Here is an 18,194-nt window from a genome sequence, read left to right on the forward strand (position 1 = left end):
GTATCTCACTTCTGGCTGGAATGACAGGTCACCAGAGCTTCTTAAGCTGTATCTGTAGTCCTGTGCTGAAGTGGCAAGTGCTTTTTATCTCCCATGATATGGCTTCCTAAAGGGGAAGTCTAAACACACCATTTGCAAATATCATTAATATAGTAGGGTCTTTCCAGAGACCAGCACACACGTTCTAAGTACTGCTCTAAGGTGGGACCACCTGCAAAAACAGATCCTTGTAAAGACCTCTTCAGCAAATTACACTGGCTTTAAAAAGTCTGCTCTGAAGCATGCATACCTGATGAAGAGAAGAGAGAAATGACTCAGTATTAGACAGGAAGTCATGGAAACAGCACTTGTGTCGTAGTGGCATATGATACACCTTTTTTTCTGTAACAATCTGTATGTTGATCTGCATGGTAAAGAGACTTTAGGTCAAGGAATCTCAGTCTGCTTTAAAATACCATCACCTGCCAACAGCAACTACCACAGCGGAGCCCTTGCAGTGAAAGTTCAAACAGCAAAAGAAGCACACACACAGGACACATTTAGGCCTGCTTCTTTGGAATCAGTATTTAAATAAGCAGCTTGTTCAAAACACTGGTTTTGATTTGTTAGTTATGAAGCTCCCAGCTGAAAAATACTTGAGTCGCTGCACAGTGTAGCAGTAAGCTTTGAGGTGGAGATTTCCATGTTGTGTAAGTACATTTCCCAATTAACAAGCAGCCAGACTTGAATTTCTTTTTACCAGCCCTAGTGGAAAATAATTACATGTATATATTTGTATGTAAGCCCTAGAGAGCAAATGGGATGAAAGCAATTTCTAAACCGAGTACCCAAAGTAACTGTAAGTGCGTGTGTTGCAATGTTTGGTAATCTGTAAAGGAGAAACTGCTTTAAAACACAATGTAATACCATTTTTAGCACTAATTAAAAACAGACAGACGCCAGAGAACTTGGAAAAACAAATTCACATTTTTTTTTAACTACAGTTTAATCAGATTTAAAGACACAAATTAGAAAAAAAACATTTATAGGCAAGTTAAAAACACCTTCAAAACATAACAGCGTGCCGCTTCTGCAGCACGGCTGAGACAAATTAGAAATAAGTAATTATTAAAATATCACAATCACAGTGTAACTAACAGTGGTATTTTAATTTTATCATACACCAACACTTAGTTTATGGATCTGTTGAAAAATAACACTTTTTAAAAAATATATATTTTGGAATAATAAAAATGAAATTCACCAACAATGCATTATATTCTGAATCAGGAAAGGCAAATGTAGGGATACTGTAACTATCCACACTTTTAGGGGTGTTTTCTCATCTTAACACGCGGGTATCTGGAGGCATCACTACTTCTGCATTGAGGTAAAACTACTCCCTTGAACGTGTAACCAAGGCAGGAAAGAACGCGGTTCTGTATTTTATGTTCTTAAATTGAATAACTTACTACCACATCTCTGAACTATGCTATATTCACCCATCCTGCACCATTTTTCATTCCATACATTTTAAACGCTCTCTTCTAATTCATCGAGAACACATCTGAGGTCTGGGATGTCAGAATGACCACCTAGCTACTGTCGTGTCCCTTTTGACACCTGTCACAGTATGACACAACAGACGATGCTTCAGAGAAATAGTCAATACCACTGGACAAAAAAAGGTACACAGAAAAGATGCAACGATAAACATACAAAAAAGGCAAAATATGTGTATGCAAATCCTCCTTTGACTTACTGTGACAACATGGGGTTGCATCGCTAGTGTTGCACTATTCCAATTGCAGGTCTCCAGGGGCCACATTTCACTGCTTTTTTTCTCAGATCACATCTCCACAGTTTTGGAGGAAGGAATCATAGAATGAATCATAGAATCATAGAATGGCCTGGGTTGAAAAGGATCATCAAGTTTCAACCCCCCTGCTGAGTGCAGGGCTGCCAGCCACTAGACCAGGCTGCTCAGAGCCACGTCCAGGGAAGGGAACTGCTGAGTCTGACTAAAGCCCGGACCACAGCTGGCTGCTCCTACTGTGTTGTGGGGACACTTAATGTAAATGCAGCGTGGGCTGTTTCTGCCTTGGAAGGAAAGGGACTGTTTGAGGCCTCTGTAGCCTTTTGGCCTCTGTAGGCAAAAGGTTCATTAGGAGTAAGGTGCTAGGCTGAGACACCGTTAGTAGAAAAAGGTCCTCCAGGAGTGCCCCTGCAACTTCCAGCTCTGATTTCGGTTCTGTACCTGCAGCCCAATTTTGTCTGCATGGTCTACAGCAGAACACCCAAAGTGAAAGCAGCCCTTTACTTTCCACTTGAACTGCAAGCAGCGAACTGTTCTCACTTCCAGAAGTAGAAGCTCAGCACTGCAGGAGCAGACCAAGCAGACACCAGCAGGTGCAGCGTGCATCCAAGCCAGGCTCACGTAACTAGTGGTATGGCCTCTGCTACATGTATGTATGCACACTCTAGGCAAATATAGCTTGCCAGTTCACGAGGCTTATATGGATACGCACAGGGATCCAGGCAATCTACAAACATCTAAAACCAAAAGCAGGCCTAAGTCACTGGACACACAACATAGCTGACTCACAGAACAGGAAAGTGGCAAAGTTTGCTTTTGAACTATAGTTGTGAAGTGAGCAAAGTTATGTTTTAGATAGTATTTAATGGGGGTGAAATTTGTTACAGTTGATAGCTAGATTTTATTAAAAGTATACAAAAAGCTAATCTCAAAACATGTTTTTAAGAAATTAAAAAAATAATCATCATTTAATTTTAACCACACTAAGCAACTGTTTCAACATGTGCAGCTATAACATGGCAGGGTAACTTTGCAGATGCCAGGATTTGGTGGTGGTTGTGAAGCATCTGGGTTAAAACAGCAACACCCACCACAGTACAGACAGACCTAACACAAAGCAGCCACAGCCGCAGCTGCCACAAGCTCTCCTGCCCAGCTCTGCTTCAATGCGACACACTCAGCACTGCACAGCTCCCAGTGCCAGCACGCGTTCCATCCTGACAGTGAGCAGGATAGGGGCTGGCACTGCAAACTGGCTGCGATCCACTCAGCTCAGGCTGCCCAGGGCCCACCAACCCGGCCCTGAGCGCCTCCAGAGATGGTGCACCCACGGCACTCTGGGCAGCTGTGCCTGTGAAACTGACAGACTGAAAGAATTAAGGGTAAAGGAAATGAAATCCTAAAATTATTGTAACCCATGCTTTTCTCTGTCTTTCAAGGCCAACTTACAAAGCTGAACATGTGAAAGTTTACACATAAGCAACTATAACACATTTGTATGCGAACGTGAGTACCCATCTGACCTTGCATTTAAACAAATTGACAATAATTTGTTTGCAAAGCTTTCCTGAGAAAAATCCAGACTGCTAAAATTACTTTTGATATGAATTTGTCGGGAGGCCAAGTTCTCATATGGATGTTTGCAAAACCAGATCTCAGCCGCATCAGAAGTTTTACCACTAACTAAATCGATGCTATTAAAAAGGGGCACAGCTACCAAGTGTGTGCCACACAAACACAGTGCTTCTGTTTGTACTACTTATTCCCATAGGGGGAAAGGAAGAAGTTAAAAAAAGCATAAATTTTTTTAATATATAACATACTCTACTGGTAAAACTCATATCACAAGTCAGTGTAGAGCACGGAATACACTAAGATCTCTTCGCAAAGTTGTCTTTGTTGCATTGTTATTAAGAGCACGTTAAAATGCAGACCAATATTTTTACATGACAATATGCTTTTTACATGAAAGTATGTTTTAAAATGTCACTTATTACTGAAATATTGTCTACATGTCACCTTAAGGAATAGCCACAGAAAAGTAAGTTTCCCGAAGGGCATTTATGTAGCTGAACAGCTAACAAAGCCTTCCCTAATAGAACAGTAGTAGGCACCACTGAAACTATTCTTTAAATATATATAATACATCTCTTTCATTAATACAGAAGCATTGAAGGTTAAAAAAGGTTATGCAAGCAAATAGTTACTATCAGGGTGACTACATTTAGTAAATAATATTAATTCATTAAGTGTCTGGATGAACTGTTCACAATAGGCAAATATCTGCAAAGCACCATAATATTATGAATGATATGTTATCTTTACTTTTCAAAGAGCGCTGATCTGGAACACAGAAAAGGCTTTTACCTTTTCGGTCTACATTAAGTGAAAGGATACTTAAAACTATGTTTCTTTCATGTCCAAAGTGTCTTTAAGCAATTTGCTTTCTACTATTTTTCTCAGAAAGAGTAACACGTAGTAAATCACTTCCATCATTTCAAAATCATCATTATGAAACCATGTGAGTAAAACCTGAAAATTTAATCTAAAGCATCTGAGCTGGCTGCTCTTATCTTTATATCTGAATGAATAAAAAGGATCCAGTGCAATGTTTCCATTTGCAATAGCAAGGCAAAAAACTAACAAAGTGGAGGGAAAATAACAAGAAAAACTCAACCAATGTCAGAATGCTGCCACTTAAGAGCAAAAAACAAAACAAAACAAAAAAAAACACAAAACGAACAAAAAACCCAAAAACAAAACAAAAAAAACCCAAGCCCCACTCTTTAGATAGTCCTCAAGAGAATTCATGTGCACGAAGAGCGGATTTTGGTTATGAGTACTTCCATGTTCAACAACAATATTTAAAAACTAAAATCTAGGACACTACACTTCAAAAGAAATTCTAGGCAGAATAAAATAGTCATCATTTTCTTATGTTGCCATTATTTCAGGAGCTCAAATCATGGAAGAAATAACTAATTGTATTGCACACAGACCCCTGTCATGTCCAATTTTGAAACCCATCTTTGCTGCTTGTGACCAGCTAAAGCATGAACGTATTCTCTTAACTGTTTTAACTTACACAAAACTTCTGAACAAAACTGTGTATGTGCATTTGCTCATGTTGAAGTACCAGACTTCACAGCCTAATTCAGCTTATTTTTTGGGATTGCTTACAGCTGTTTTCATATTTCTTAAATCAAGAATTCAGAAGCTTTCATTGCACACATTGGCACTCATGCCAAAAGAAGAAAACAAAAGTACCAGAATATTAATGGAAAATGGCACATCAGAAGTACTGGCATCCAAACCCACTTTGAGTAGATACATAGCCTGCACCAACCAGAGGAGAATTTAAGTTCAACAGCAGCAAATACTGAAAGAACCAACTCAAAATCTACTCACCTAGCAGACTGCAGTTCCATTTGTTATATAATGTAAATATCCTTCCAAGAACAGAAAATGGACAATGTCTTTCCTGATTCTATCTCCAGTAAGGATAAATAAGCATAAAGAAATCAGTGCGCCCTTATTTACAAACAATGGAAGAAAAAATGCTGTTTCAAAAACACAACCGATGACAATAGCAACCCCATGCAAGGGGAAGTCTATTTGGATGACCAACGTAAGGATTCAGAAATCTGATTTTTTTTTTATTTTTTAAGATATTACAGCTGTCACTGAAACAATGAACATCCCTGCCCATCTAAGACTCACTTCACATTTGGTTCCACCTTTCCAAGTGTGTCAGTTAATTAATGCTAACCTACATACATTAAAACAACAAAAAGTATGTTTTCCTCCTGAAGTTTCAAGCAAGGAGCCAAAGGCCAGACACAGAATTACTACAGTGAGGTCACTGCAGTCACTACAGAGACTTGACTGAGAATTTGTTTTTTGCAGAGTAAACCAGAGAAGTATTGTGACTATTTCTGCATGGTTATGTCCCCAGAGCTGAGGATGACCACTGCAGTTTCACTGGAATGCAATATTGACCCTGCAGTGGGAATACTGACCTCACCAGTGCCAGATATTTGATCAAAACTATCAGGATTAAAATAGTATGACAAATTTGTTCTCACTTATTTGTAGGTTACTCAACAAGCTGCGTTATTTTTCTCCAGTAGTACTTTGTTTTACCTTTAAAACCGAGACAACATGTGGATAAGCAGTTTGTGCTTACTAAAAATAAAAAGATAACACAGAATACAAACAATTAAAATGTAGCCCTTTATAACAGTACTCTAGCAGTGACCATCATCTCATCAAATGGTCTGGAATAGATAGAACCAATGCATTATTCCCTTGACTTTCTTCCATAATTCGGACAGTTAGATATTCTCAAGCATTTCTTTCTTTCATTACTTTACCGACAAGTACTATGTGAAACCTGCATCTAAAATTCTAACTTAAAGAAAAATCTTTTCCCCCAATTCATGCACTTCTTTGCATTAAGGGCAATCAATGATCAAGCATACAGAACTTGTTTATCGTGGTGATTTCATGACTATGAACTAGATCTCAAGTTAATTTTGACATTTTTACGCTGCTAGTATCATCAACTACTGTATGCCTTAAAATTCAAGATCACTTTAAGTACTAAAATCTCTTTTTTTTTTTTGGTAGAATAATTATATTCTAGAACAAAGATTTCTGGTATCTAAGGGTAAAAACACATCTTCCTTGAAGATCTGGTGCTTGCACATTGTCTTCAGTATACTTTGGCTGCCTTTCCTTCTCTAGCTGCAAAGCCCACTTGGTGGTGTTTTTTATTGTTTTTATGTACTTGAAGTTAAAGGAAACCTAAATTAGAGCTGTGAAGCCCTGGACAAGGTGAACCTTAAGATGACTTTTTTTAATCTGTTCGAAAGGGCTATCCTTAATTAGACTCTGTCACAGAGACCTAACTATAATTTGGCATCAGTAATGTTTACAGTTCCATAACGTACTGTAATTGTTTGAGATACTTTAAGAAAACCCTCCAAATACTGAGATGCTTATTGCAATTCCCTTTTAGAGAAGAGGTTCAAAAACCTTCCAACGACTTTGCATTTCATATTTGTGTCTTCTTTATAGCATATAGTATTAAATATTTGAAATACTTTCCACAAAATCAGACTTGAAAATACCACTTAGAAACAATGTTTCAGTAAATAGAGGGTTTAAGGCAAGTCATTCATTTGGAAAAATTAATTTCCATTTGTTAATCCTAGATTGACACAATTTCATTTCACCCCATCAGTGCCTTGGGATACACAACGTACATTCAGCAGAGGGCACACATATGACCCTATGGACATACGTTGCAAGTCCTGAGTGCCCATTGAAATAATGGTAATATCTTCATATAAGGCGTGACCCACCGGGACATGGCATGGGAGGGGTTAATCTGTTTTGTTTCCAGTCTTGCTATTGTATGTGATTTTCCTAGGTAATGCATTCTTTTCATACTAAACATCTTTGCAAACAAATACAAACCCCTTTAAAAGGTGCTAAAAATGGGTTTCTGAAAACATACAAAATATATTCATCGTAATATTCCTCAATCACTGTTTTAGTGCTTGATATCTGCAGGATATTTCTTCTTTCTGACTGAAACTATTATTTGTTGTGGAATAACTGTTCTTTTGCAAAAGACTTTCTTCTTCTAGTTTTTTGGACCACGCCGGCTGGATGCTTTCATGCTTTTTACTTCCTTTTTGAGTTCTTTTCAGTGGAAATACCAACAACACCAGGATGCTGGCGATATGAAGACAGAAATAGCAGGAGCTGAAAAACAAATAAAACCAGTAATTCAATAAAACGATGACCAGTTTTACAGGATGCTTAAGAATAAATTGTCGAGACCCACTCAAATACAGTAGTTTGTGCTTAAGATATTTAAGTCAATAAAACATTTTTGTTTTAAATAAAAAAGTAGTCAGGGGAAAATGGAGATAAAGCCTTCACCCACAGAATGTAGTGCCGTAACAGAGATGGTGCTACGCTTCTTAAGTACCAGGTGCCAACTGAAGAGAAATCTGCTTTGAACTATTTACTGTTTCAAAAAAGTTGCTTCTAGAAAGTCATTGACTGATGTTGATATAAAAACAGTCAGGTGCATACACTACTCTCAAAGGCTTTGTTTTATTTTCCTGCTGCAGGAGAAAAGTAAGTCAAGGATTTCTTAAAAAAACCACAAACTCAGCTCGCACACTAGAATGCAAGTAGTTTGCTCAGGTAATAAATCTTATAATTATCAGTAGAATACCATCAGAATCTCGTGCCAAAGAAAATAAATGTATTTCCTTTTAGTAAAAGTAAAGGAAATAAAGAGAACGTGCTTACCTGTAAAAGGTGAAAGAGGGTTTCACAGAAAGCAGTACAAATGGCACAACTGTGTAACTTATTGCTACTTGCGTTGTCATCCATGTTACAATATCATAACATAGTTTAACTGCAGGAGATTCAACAAAATAGTGTCTGATATTGTTTCTTATCTAGAAAAAGCAGACAATAGGTCGTTAGATCAGTAATAAATTAATTACCGCTACTTTGCTGCATAGAATTTGTTGCACTTCCACAAAATTCACAGAAAGATTAGAGATGCTACTGTGTCAAGAAGCATCGTTCAAAGCACCCATTAACTTCTGAAGAGGTCAGCAGAAATTCCCTGCCTTTCAGGGCAGCATGTTTAATCCAGCACAGGGATTTTAAGAATTTACGTCAAATTTAAGCAAAACAATGCGTACACACCCATCTCCCCTAAATCCAGTGCATCTTAAGGCTACTTGTCTGAATGTGGCAGGCATTCTATTCGACTAAGCCATTCTGTAAACACTTAGTTTTGGAAAAAATGAGAAGCATAAGGCTTCTGCTGAAAAGCTCCTATGTGGTAAGCCATTTTCGTAAGTTCACTAGGAAGGTATAGGTTAGGACTAGTGGGGTAAAAAAAAAACCCAACAGAATACTCCAAATATCAGTTCTAATGACACACTTCATGACTCTTAATAAAACAACTAATAACAAATGGGACTAATATAAAAAGATTCCTTATTTCCTATGCTGAATTTACTTGTAAAATCCTGCTGAGAAAACACAACTGCTACCCGTGAGCTGTCCCTGAACCTTGTTCACGTGATCTCACTTTTCTTTGTCAAAACTACTTATTATTTAAGAAGATATTTGGTTGATACTTACAGCTCGTGCTGCTAGTGTCATTAGTACTCCTGTTAAAAATGTTAAGTAATATCCTGGGTAAACCCCATGCCAAATGGCAGAAAGGATGAATGTTTGGATTGTCGGGCTGAAGGTGGCTCGCTCGTAGCACACTCTAGCAAATGAAAGACAAATCAGGATAAACAACATGAGACGCAGATTGTTAACAACCTTCCCAGTTATCATTTATGCATTTGTACTTTTAGCAGGCTCATCTCTAGTGTATTATTTGCAGTGCAATTGCAGTTTACTATTTTTTAAAAATAATGCCACTACATTATGACTTACAGAAAATACCTAAAGCTACTCATAGCTGCAGATTTAAACCTTCAGTGCTATCTATGCTCAATGCCATCCTTTGTGGTACTTATTTATAGTGAAGTGGTACAGAAGCATCCAAAGATAGGTGTCAGTATTAATAAGGGATCTTAAGCCATCTAAAAATATGTTTGAAAAGCCAGACTAGAAGGCAGAGACTATCCCACAAACTTTTGCAATAAGTCTGAAATATATTTTTCATAAAGTGAAAGCCACTTCTGGGCAAAGGGGAAAAGTAACAACTACCTTCAATTTTGAGTAACAAAGATACTGTTGCAAACACCTGTGTAGGGCAGTCTTGAGCATGATGATGAAATGATAATGACTCGAGGAATGCGAGGATATCAGATAAGGAGAATGCTGAACTCTGCTCTTTAAAAACAGAAACTCTGAATTACTAAGCAAGGTCCTACAGTGAGGAGTTCTAGAAGGATCAAGGGAAAAAGGAATCCAAGAAAGGCAGTAGTTACTAAAAGACAGCATTAAATGACACAGCGACAAACCATCATGTTGTGGAACAATGATAGGAAGCATGGTAAGGTCCTGATATGGCTTCATCAAAAGTTCTTTAATGATCTGAAAACCAAAAAGCAATAGGAAATATGGAAACAGATGCATACTAAAGTGAAGTAGGAGTACACAGCACAAAGCATGCACGAACAGAAAGCTAAGACTAACAAACAAAAATGAGTTTTAGCTAAAAAAGGCCACTGACAACAATACGTAGAAAGGTTTTATAAATACATAGCAAGGGACAGAAAGAAAAGAATGTAGATCCGTTACTAAAAGAGGAAGACAAGCCAATGATACAGAGAGCCAAAACATTCACTACTTATGTAACTACTTCACTTCTACTTTCATATAGATAAAAGCTTTTTGAGATCGAATAATACAGTCAGTGTTAAAGAGTAGAAGGAAAAAAGACAGGATCTGAACATTGAAATATCAAAAGTGTATTTTTCTAACGTAGCTTACTTCACTCAAATAGATGCAGCAAGTTTTATCTCATGAGTTCCTTCGTGTGGGGTACCAGTACAGCCCTCTCCCCTTGCCAAAGTACTTTGCTAACAACCGTTACGATAGAAATGTGGACCTAAGAAGGATGCAGGTGTTTGTGCGTGTAATACACCAGACTAACTGAGGACATTTGCCCAAAATAAAGAAGAAAGCAGCAGTGACCAGATTAAACAGTAACCAGGAAATTTCAAAGAGACTTTTGAAACAAAGAAGGTGTCAGCCCAAAAAGAAGTACAAAAGCAGCATGACAGTTCTGGGGGACAGCTCAGGGGACACCTTGGAATCCAAACTTGTTTCACACTGCCATAAGTCACCAGCTTCATGACTTCTGCCAAGGCCAAGACAGAGCATACTCCCTGGAACGCACCATGTAGCCTGCAGCCAGCCAGGGGACTGTTAGTGCAGTACGCTATCCACAGGGAGCAATATCTTATCCCTATCAGCTGCGTGCATGCGAACACGTTGCATGCTTCTCTAACTGGCATGTGAATCAGCAGGTTCACACCAAGCTGAGACCCCTCCTCTCTCAAAAGCAGTGTGTACAGGCAGGGAGCCACACCTGGAAAAAAGAGGTGCTTTTTGTAACCCACGCGTCAGAGTGTGGGTGGGTTGCCTGTAACTGTGGTCATGCACATGTATTTTTTAAACTCCTTGAGATTAGTCACAGAATAAATGTGTTTATTTAACCACAACACTATGCACTTACAAAACATTACTTGTTGTAGTAATGATTTGAATCTTGAATGTGTATTTCACTGACTGCTGGTTAATTATGTCTTGTTAGTATATATCGATAAACAGCTTCAATCTCTGTTTTGGTTTAAACTGCTTTAACTAAGCAGATTTTCCCCTGTAAAGAATTCAGGAGCTTAAGAAAAACTAACTGCACAAACAAACCAGATTTCAGTCCTACCAACACAGGTCAGGAAAGACATATACTGGAAAAAATCATCAGGCCTCAGTTTAAAAGAGTTAAATGTAAGCTTGAAAATTCCTCCACGGTTTTGTCAATAATCCTGTTGAAATGCTTTATTTGACATTTCTAAAAGCAAACCAAGGAAATAGGGGTCCAGGCTGAGAAAATCTGTTCAAATATGGCTTGTTCAATTTAGTAATGATTTGCTCTAGCAGTGGGAATATGCATCAGCTGTTGAGCAAGGCCTGCCCTTGGCCTGGTTTTATGCTTTCATTACTAGCTTGGGTGGCAGGCTAACAAGTTTATTTTTCAGCCTGTCTTCCCTTTGCCTTTTTTTTTGAATGGGAAGGTGAGGTAGAGAAGGCGTGCATTGTTTCCTCAGCAGATAAAGGACTAGAATCCAAAGTGATTCTGACAGATTTGAATGATGTTCCGAAATCACCAACATGACGTCCAAAGTCTAGAACATCTAAGAAAAGTGGAAGATACGAAACGGTAACTGTCCATGTAATATTACTGATAAAGTATGGCTGATCATGAATATGACTCAACAGTAGGAGAAACTGAGTATCAGCTGAGCATGAGCAAACAGTTGATTGCTTCTGCAAAAGAAAAGACAGAGGTAATACTGATGTACTAGCAACAGTGTTATCTAAAGAAAAGAACTGTAATCGATCCATTTAAATCATTCATTCTGCCTGTAACAAGCCAGGGAAAGACCTTGGAGGTTATAGAAATACTACATCCACTGTAAGAAGAGAGGAAGCCTGGGAAGAAGTCAGAAGAGAGAAGCAAGAACCACAGAGGTTTCGCAAACAGAACTACATGTTTCCTTTGGGAAAAAAAAAAATGAATAGGCTGAGGAATTTCCCAGTGAGGAAACAGTATAATGAGATATATATATATATATATATAGTCAATATATGTTGCTACTGTATAAACTATCCATTTTAACATGCATGCTTCTAACCATAATGCCTTTGAACTGCTTTATTTTGTGATCTACAATAAATGCTTCTGAAGGGTCTTTATGACGTGCAGATCAGTTAACTGCTTAATAGTTTTACAAAGTTTCTACACACAGTCAGGGTTTGAAACTCGTAATTCTAATGGTTCCTCTTCCAAGGATATAAAAAAAAACCAAGAGAAACAATGTTTATGTCCAACATTTCTGTATCTCTTGTGAGATAAATACCTAAGATTTTAGGTACTTCTTTTAAGTGGTAAACAAGTGACGTACTCAAAGTGTTTCTATGCTTAAATGTATGAGTTTTTCCTATTAAAACTGATGCAGCATTACAACTAACAAAGTAATAGGTAATTATAATACTCTGTGCCACTATTTATGGTCCTTGTACGCAGACATTAAAACAATCTTTTACTGAAAATGAAAATTTAAGAAAATTTTCCACCTTTCTCCCTTTTCACTGTGGAAAGAATCAGTATGTATTCAGATTATCCTCAAAGATTCTTCTCCAATTGTTCTCAATATATTCCCGCATTAATTTCTCTTAGCAGTTGATACATTCTGGTGCCTATTGATTCAGCCAGAATAACCAAATGATATTTCTGTTTTTGTTTAATTTTTATTATTAGGTCAGGAACGTATTTAGGGGAGAAATTACCGAAGGCAGAGCATGTACTATAATGAAATTTGATGGAAGCAACATGCTGTTGCCAGCCATCCTAGACTAAGAGAGAAAGTCTTCTGAGTGATCCCAAAATGGGGGGTCTACATTAACCTCAGACCTACAGATAAAAGACTACGTATACAAACACTAGGTGAAGGTTAACAAAACCTGTGTACTACTCTCAAGAATACTTTTTTGTTTTTCTTTCTATTTACCACAGAGAAGTGGTGGAAGCAGAATGATTTAGATCACTAGACACTCTGTCTGTTTCCCAGACGAGAAAAAAATGCACCTGAGGGATATTCATTTGCAAATGTTTCTTTGATAGCATGCTGTGGGGTTTGACACTCGCCACGCACTCATTACAGAAGGAGTGCAGAAAGTTCTCCCACAGAGTGTATAGAAGTTCCTGTATCACTGTACGGCTAAAAAATGCCAAGCCTGCACAGGCTAGCAGCCAACAGTGCATGCTTTGCCTACTGCGTTCAGCAACATGAACAGCTTTGAATGCTAAGAGGAAAGAAAGTAAAAAAGACTCCTCCATATTAATACTTTCAGGTTTCCTACGATCAGCGAAGAAGTTAAACAGTTTCTATCATTAGCTGACATTTTACACTAAGTGATCTGAATTCAGAGGCTTTAATACAGGTATTGCAAGAAGAATGTTCCATGCAATTGCTAAACAACTGTACTGTTTTGTAAGCTTTAGCTTTAAATGCTACATTTTCTACAAAAACATCTTACTTAAAAAACCTTCAGTGCAGAAGAGCTTGCCCTTGAGAAATAAATACCTTTTAAGCCAAAGAGCTGTTTGGATATTCCAGTTATCAAGAAACATCTTGAAACTTGTGGAAGTCTGCAAAAGAAAAACAAACTAATTATGCCAGTAATTGTAAAATGTTACAAAACATTTCCAAATTCTGGTGCATAAACTGCACAAAAAACTTATTTTGAGATGAGTTGAATAAGGAATTTACTCAGCTATTTATAACCACAAAATATTTCAGAAGTCAACTGACAAGTAAAACGTATTCTAACATCCTTCCCTAAGGGTACGAACGTGTCATTTCTGATTTAAAACATACTCACTATCTTGATAAACAAAATGTGTATAAATAGTTAATGTAATTACAATTAAATACCTACATGGCCATATACTTTATTTGGAACAACAATGAACAAACCTCTATCTGCTGGATTCTCAGATTTGATATTAGATCCCAACGTGTAACTCCATTTTTGTCGTAGCCTCTAAAACCAAATCCTGCTGCATTATTAATTGCATCTGCTGCAATGAGACAAAAAGAAACAAATTATAAACTGCCTGTATTGTGCATCACACAACAGGCAGGCTGTTCAAACTGTTACATTTTAAAGGCTACATGTATTATTTTTAAGTATCGAGGATCACTGTATTAGATGCTTGAATAACCAAAGAACCCATGCTTACATAGCCACTTTCAATTAAAAAAACTTTTACCAAAGTGAAAGTGTGAATAGCATTATTATCAGTCTCACAGTACAGATACCCTTCTCTCTTCTACAGCCCTTTGCCTCAGCTTTGTGAGCTCACTGTGGAGCCCCTGGCAGTACAAATGGCCCTGGGGAAAAGAATGCCTATTCCTCTCACAATTAAAAGTAACGTTAAGGAACTGAAAGCAAGGTAGCCAAAAGGCTCTGCAGTAGCAGTTCAGATCAGGTCCTCCAGTAGCAGGACATTAGCCCACCGTGTGAGCTCAGAACTTATCTAAAGCACTCTAATCAGATTGTCACCTCTTACATTACAACTAGCAAGGCAACAATAATTGCTCAACTTATTACTCTTTGAAAGGGATTTATATTATAGGTTTAGTTATGTATCATTACTATGTATTTTCCTTTTTTCTCTAAAACTTTTTGAAAGTACTAATCTAATCCACTCAAAAAATAAATGATTGACCCAAACACCCTGTTCCTTTCCTGAAGCTCAGATTCCACAAACATTCAGAAGTCTTGAAGAGGGATTTGTGACTCTTGATTTAATAGAGGGTAATTTACATTTTTCCCTCATCAATGACAGCTTTAACAGCTATTTTTGAAAGCAACAAAATGTATTGCTATACATCCGATATCACAGAATCACAGTACTTTGGGGGTTGGAAGGGACCTCTGAAGATCATCTACTCCAAACCTCTGCTAAAGCAAGTTCCATACAGCAAGTGGCACAGGAAATCATCCAGGTGGGTTTTTAATATCTCCAGAGAAGGACACTTCACAACCTCTCAGGGCAGCCTCTTCCAGTGCTCCGTCATCCTCACTGTAAACTCGTGTTCATATGGAAGTTCCAGTTTGTGCCCATTGCCCCTTGTTCTGTCACTGGGCACAACCAAAAGGATTCTGGCCCCATCCATTGCCTCCTGCCCTTTAGATATTTATAGGCATTGATAAAATTCCCCCTTCATCCTTCTCTTCCCCAGGCTGAACAGCCCCGGGTCTCTCAGCCTTTCCTCACAAGGGAGATGCTCCAGGCCCCTCACCATCTTCGAGGCCCTCTGCTGGACTCTCTCCAGCAGTTCCCTGTCTTTCTTGAACTGAGGAGCCCAGAATTGGACAGAATACTCCAGGTGTGGCCCCACGAGGGCAGAACAGAGTGGAAAGATCACCTCCCTCAACCTGCTGGCCATGCTCTTTTAATGCACCCCAGGATGCCACTGGCTTTCTTGGCCACAAAGGCACACAGCTGGCTCATGGCCAACCTGTTGTCCACCAGAACTTATACATACTTTTCTGCAGATCTCCTTTCCAGCAGGTCAGCCCCTAACCTGTACTGATGCATGCAGTCATATCATTGATGTCAACTTCAAATAATTTTAAGCTCTTAGAAACAGCTGAACCATGAACTCCACAATTCCTTGCTAGCTAGAGCAAAAAGACTACAGTTACTCATTTTATTAACTAGCATTTAGTATTTATTCCAAATAATTCCTTTTACTAACAGACTTTTTCCGTAAGTGCAAAGAACAGCAATGCACAGCTCAAAAGCAAATGTTTAGGCCCCTGCACATTCTACTCAATCCATTACAAGTTTAGATAAGATAAAACTGAAGGAGAAAGTTGAAAAAAATCAGCGAACTAAAAGTGCAGAATTGATGTCATTTATTTTTTTTACTATTTTACCAAAAGCATACTAACTCTTCACCGCTAGCAAACACAAGTAGAAATCCATGGGAAGAATGATGGGGGGAAAAGCAGAAAATTATTCATTTTTCAGCCGATTCCTGCTTTTGACAGATGATTATACTGGTGTTTAAGAGCACAATATTCAAAAATATTTCATTCTGCAACAAGCTCCAAAATTACTATATCCAGACATGCTGAAAGCACTTCATTCAATGACCAGGAAGCAGTAAACGAGTCATGCTGCTCTGGCACACTAAGGCTTTCTTTGTTGCATTGTTTCCCACAGATTCTCTCTCAAAAGAATTATGAAACAAATAATGTAAAACTGAAGGAAGAAATCAGTGAAATCTGTTTTGTGAGACACATCCAGCGTGCCAAGTTACATATATACAGTGTTCTGGTTCTGGGTGTGTTGGGTTTGTTTTTTGTTTGTTCTGTTTTTTAAATAATATGATGCAAAAAGCGAAACACTGTTTAAACTGTATTGTCTATTCAGTGCCTTAGGTGAGGGACTATGGGTGTTGTGCCATTTGTCAAATAGAATTTTTAGTGAACAAAGACTAAAAATGAAGCGTCATCCATCAAATTCTGGAAATACCACCGTATCTACTGTTAACAACACAATTATACATCTGAATTTCAATTTACTCATTTTTTTTCAGGCTTGAATAATAACATCAAGCAAATTACCAATAACTAATCACAGAAAGTTTTAGAGCTACTTTTCAGATATGTCCAAAACACTAAGGATTGTAAATCAGACTAGTTTTGCTACACATTTCAAAAAGCAAAAAAGACATGGTTCATTAAAACAATATCACTCTTCAAAAACCCTCACGTTTCACTTAGTTTTGTTCAGTATACCGTGATCTCATTTGCAACGCTGTCACAACACTGCGCTTAGTGCTGTGGTTGATAGGCTTTGTTTCACAAGAAAGAGACATCATTCAGTATCTCTGACAATGCCTTGTAATACTTAAATGTAATAATGTTTTCATAAGGCCTCAAGAGGGCACTGTCTCTTTTTAAAACTAGGTTTGTGCAGCATTTCAAATGAAACTCAATACAGAGCTGTTTTTCTCCACACTTACCTAAAGTCCATGCAAAATAATACTTGGGTCTGGCAGCCATGAGAGACAAGTATAGGTAGAAAACCCTTACAGGCCACGACGCTGTAGCTCTGAAGTTCTCATCAATGTTGTATTCCACAGGCAAAGTTTGTGTAATAGTCATGTGAAAGAGTAAGGACAGTCCACAGATTAAGAGTTTCTGTGCCACAGCTATCTGCAAAGTTTAAGATAAGAGCGTTCATAAGCTTCAGGTTTTGTTAGCCTTCTGGAAACAACGGCAAGTTCTAGTTAGCCTTTCCTAAACATGCATACATATATATGTCAAATTTTCAGTAATATTTACTACCAAATATTTAAAATATTTGGTAACATTTTAGAGATGTTCAAAAAATATCCTCATCTTGGTTACACTGTGAGCACCATTGCTTCTGGCAAACACAGCAAATCAAATTCAACTACACTGAGCTCCCGAGAAACCCCTTTAGTAACAGGAAGTTCTTTTGCACCCCCAGTTTTTATTTCACTGCCAAATTGCCTAAACAAATAAGTTCCCAAGACAGTGAAACACAAAGCATGTATCTTAGCACTGGACACGTACAATTACTGCAGAGATTCCAGAAAGAATGACTAAATTTTAGTTTGTTTTTGAAATCTTTGGCATAATACATGTGTTTAGTTGCTGCCCAACTCAATACATCAATTATCTGCGTTTGATTATTGCAATATCTAAGATCTAAAACAATAAAATTCTGAAATAATTTATGAATTTACAGCCAAAATACCTCAGTTCTATAAAGACCCGCTTTCCCAGCTAGAACGATCAAGTGATAAGGAGTCAAACAGTGTGCTCACAGACAGGTAAAAATATGCTCTTCAGCTTCAGTCTGGACTCAGATTTCCTCAAAATTTAGTTTTTCTATAACCACCACGCTAAAGAGTATGCTCCTTTTAGGGCAACAACATTGTTAAGGCTCTGTTACAAAATGCACAGAGCAGTAACACCTGACATGTGCTACTTCAAGTCCTTAGTCTCACCCGTATCCCAGGGGTGGTTACCACAGTCTGGGCAACTTCCTAAAGGAACACAC

The 18,194-nt window shown here is 37.9% G+C and overlaps 1 protein-coding gene across 3 annotated transcripts in view; it reads right to left on the bottom strand.

Annotated features, from left to right (window-relative positions):
* MBOAT2 (membrane bound O-acyltransferase domain containing 2) overlaps positions 961-18,194 on the bottom strand; it is a 94,760-nt gene continuing 77,526 nt past the window's right edge. For all 3 annotated transcript variants that reach the window (XM_021391406.1, XM_021391409.1, XM_021391408.1), the window contains exons 8-13: positions 17,128-17,320; positions 14,062-14,165; positions 13,669-13,733; positions 8,978-9,110; positions 8,126-8,277; positions 961-7,567 (exon numbers count right to left, since the gene is read on the bottom strand). In XM_021391406.1, coding sequence (XP_021247081.1) covers positions 7,345-7,567; positions 8,126-8,277; positions 8,978-9,110; positions 13,669-13,733; positions 14,062-14,165; positions 17,128-17,320 — 870 coding nt within the window. In that variant the 3' untranslated portion in view covers positions 961-7,344. The remainder of the gene's footprint in view (positions 7,568-8,125; positions 8,278-8,977; positions 9,111-13,668; positions 13,734-14,061; positions 14,166-17,127; positions 17,321-18,194) is intronic.

Source organism: Numida meleagris, chromosome 3, assembly GCF_002078875.1.
Source record: "Numida meleagris isolate 19003 breed g44 Domestic line chromosome 3, NumMel1.0, whole genome shotgun sequence".
In the NCBI taxonomy this organism is placed as follows: domain Eukaryota; kingdom Metazoa; phylum Chordata; class Aves; order Galliformes; family Numididae; genus Numida; species Numida meleagris.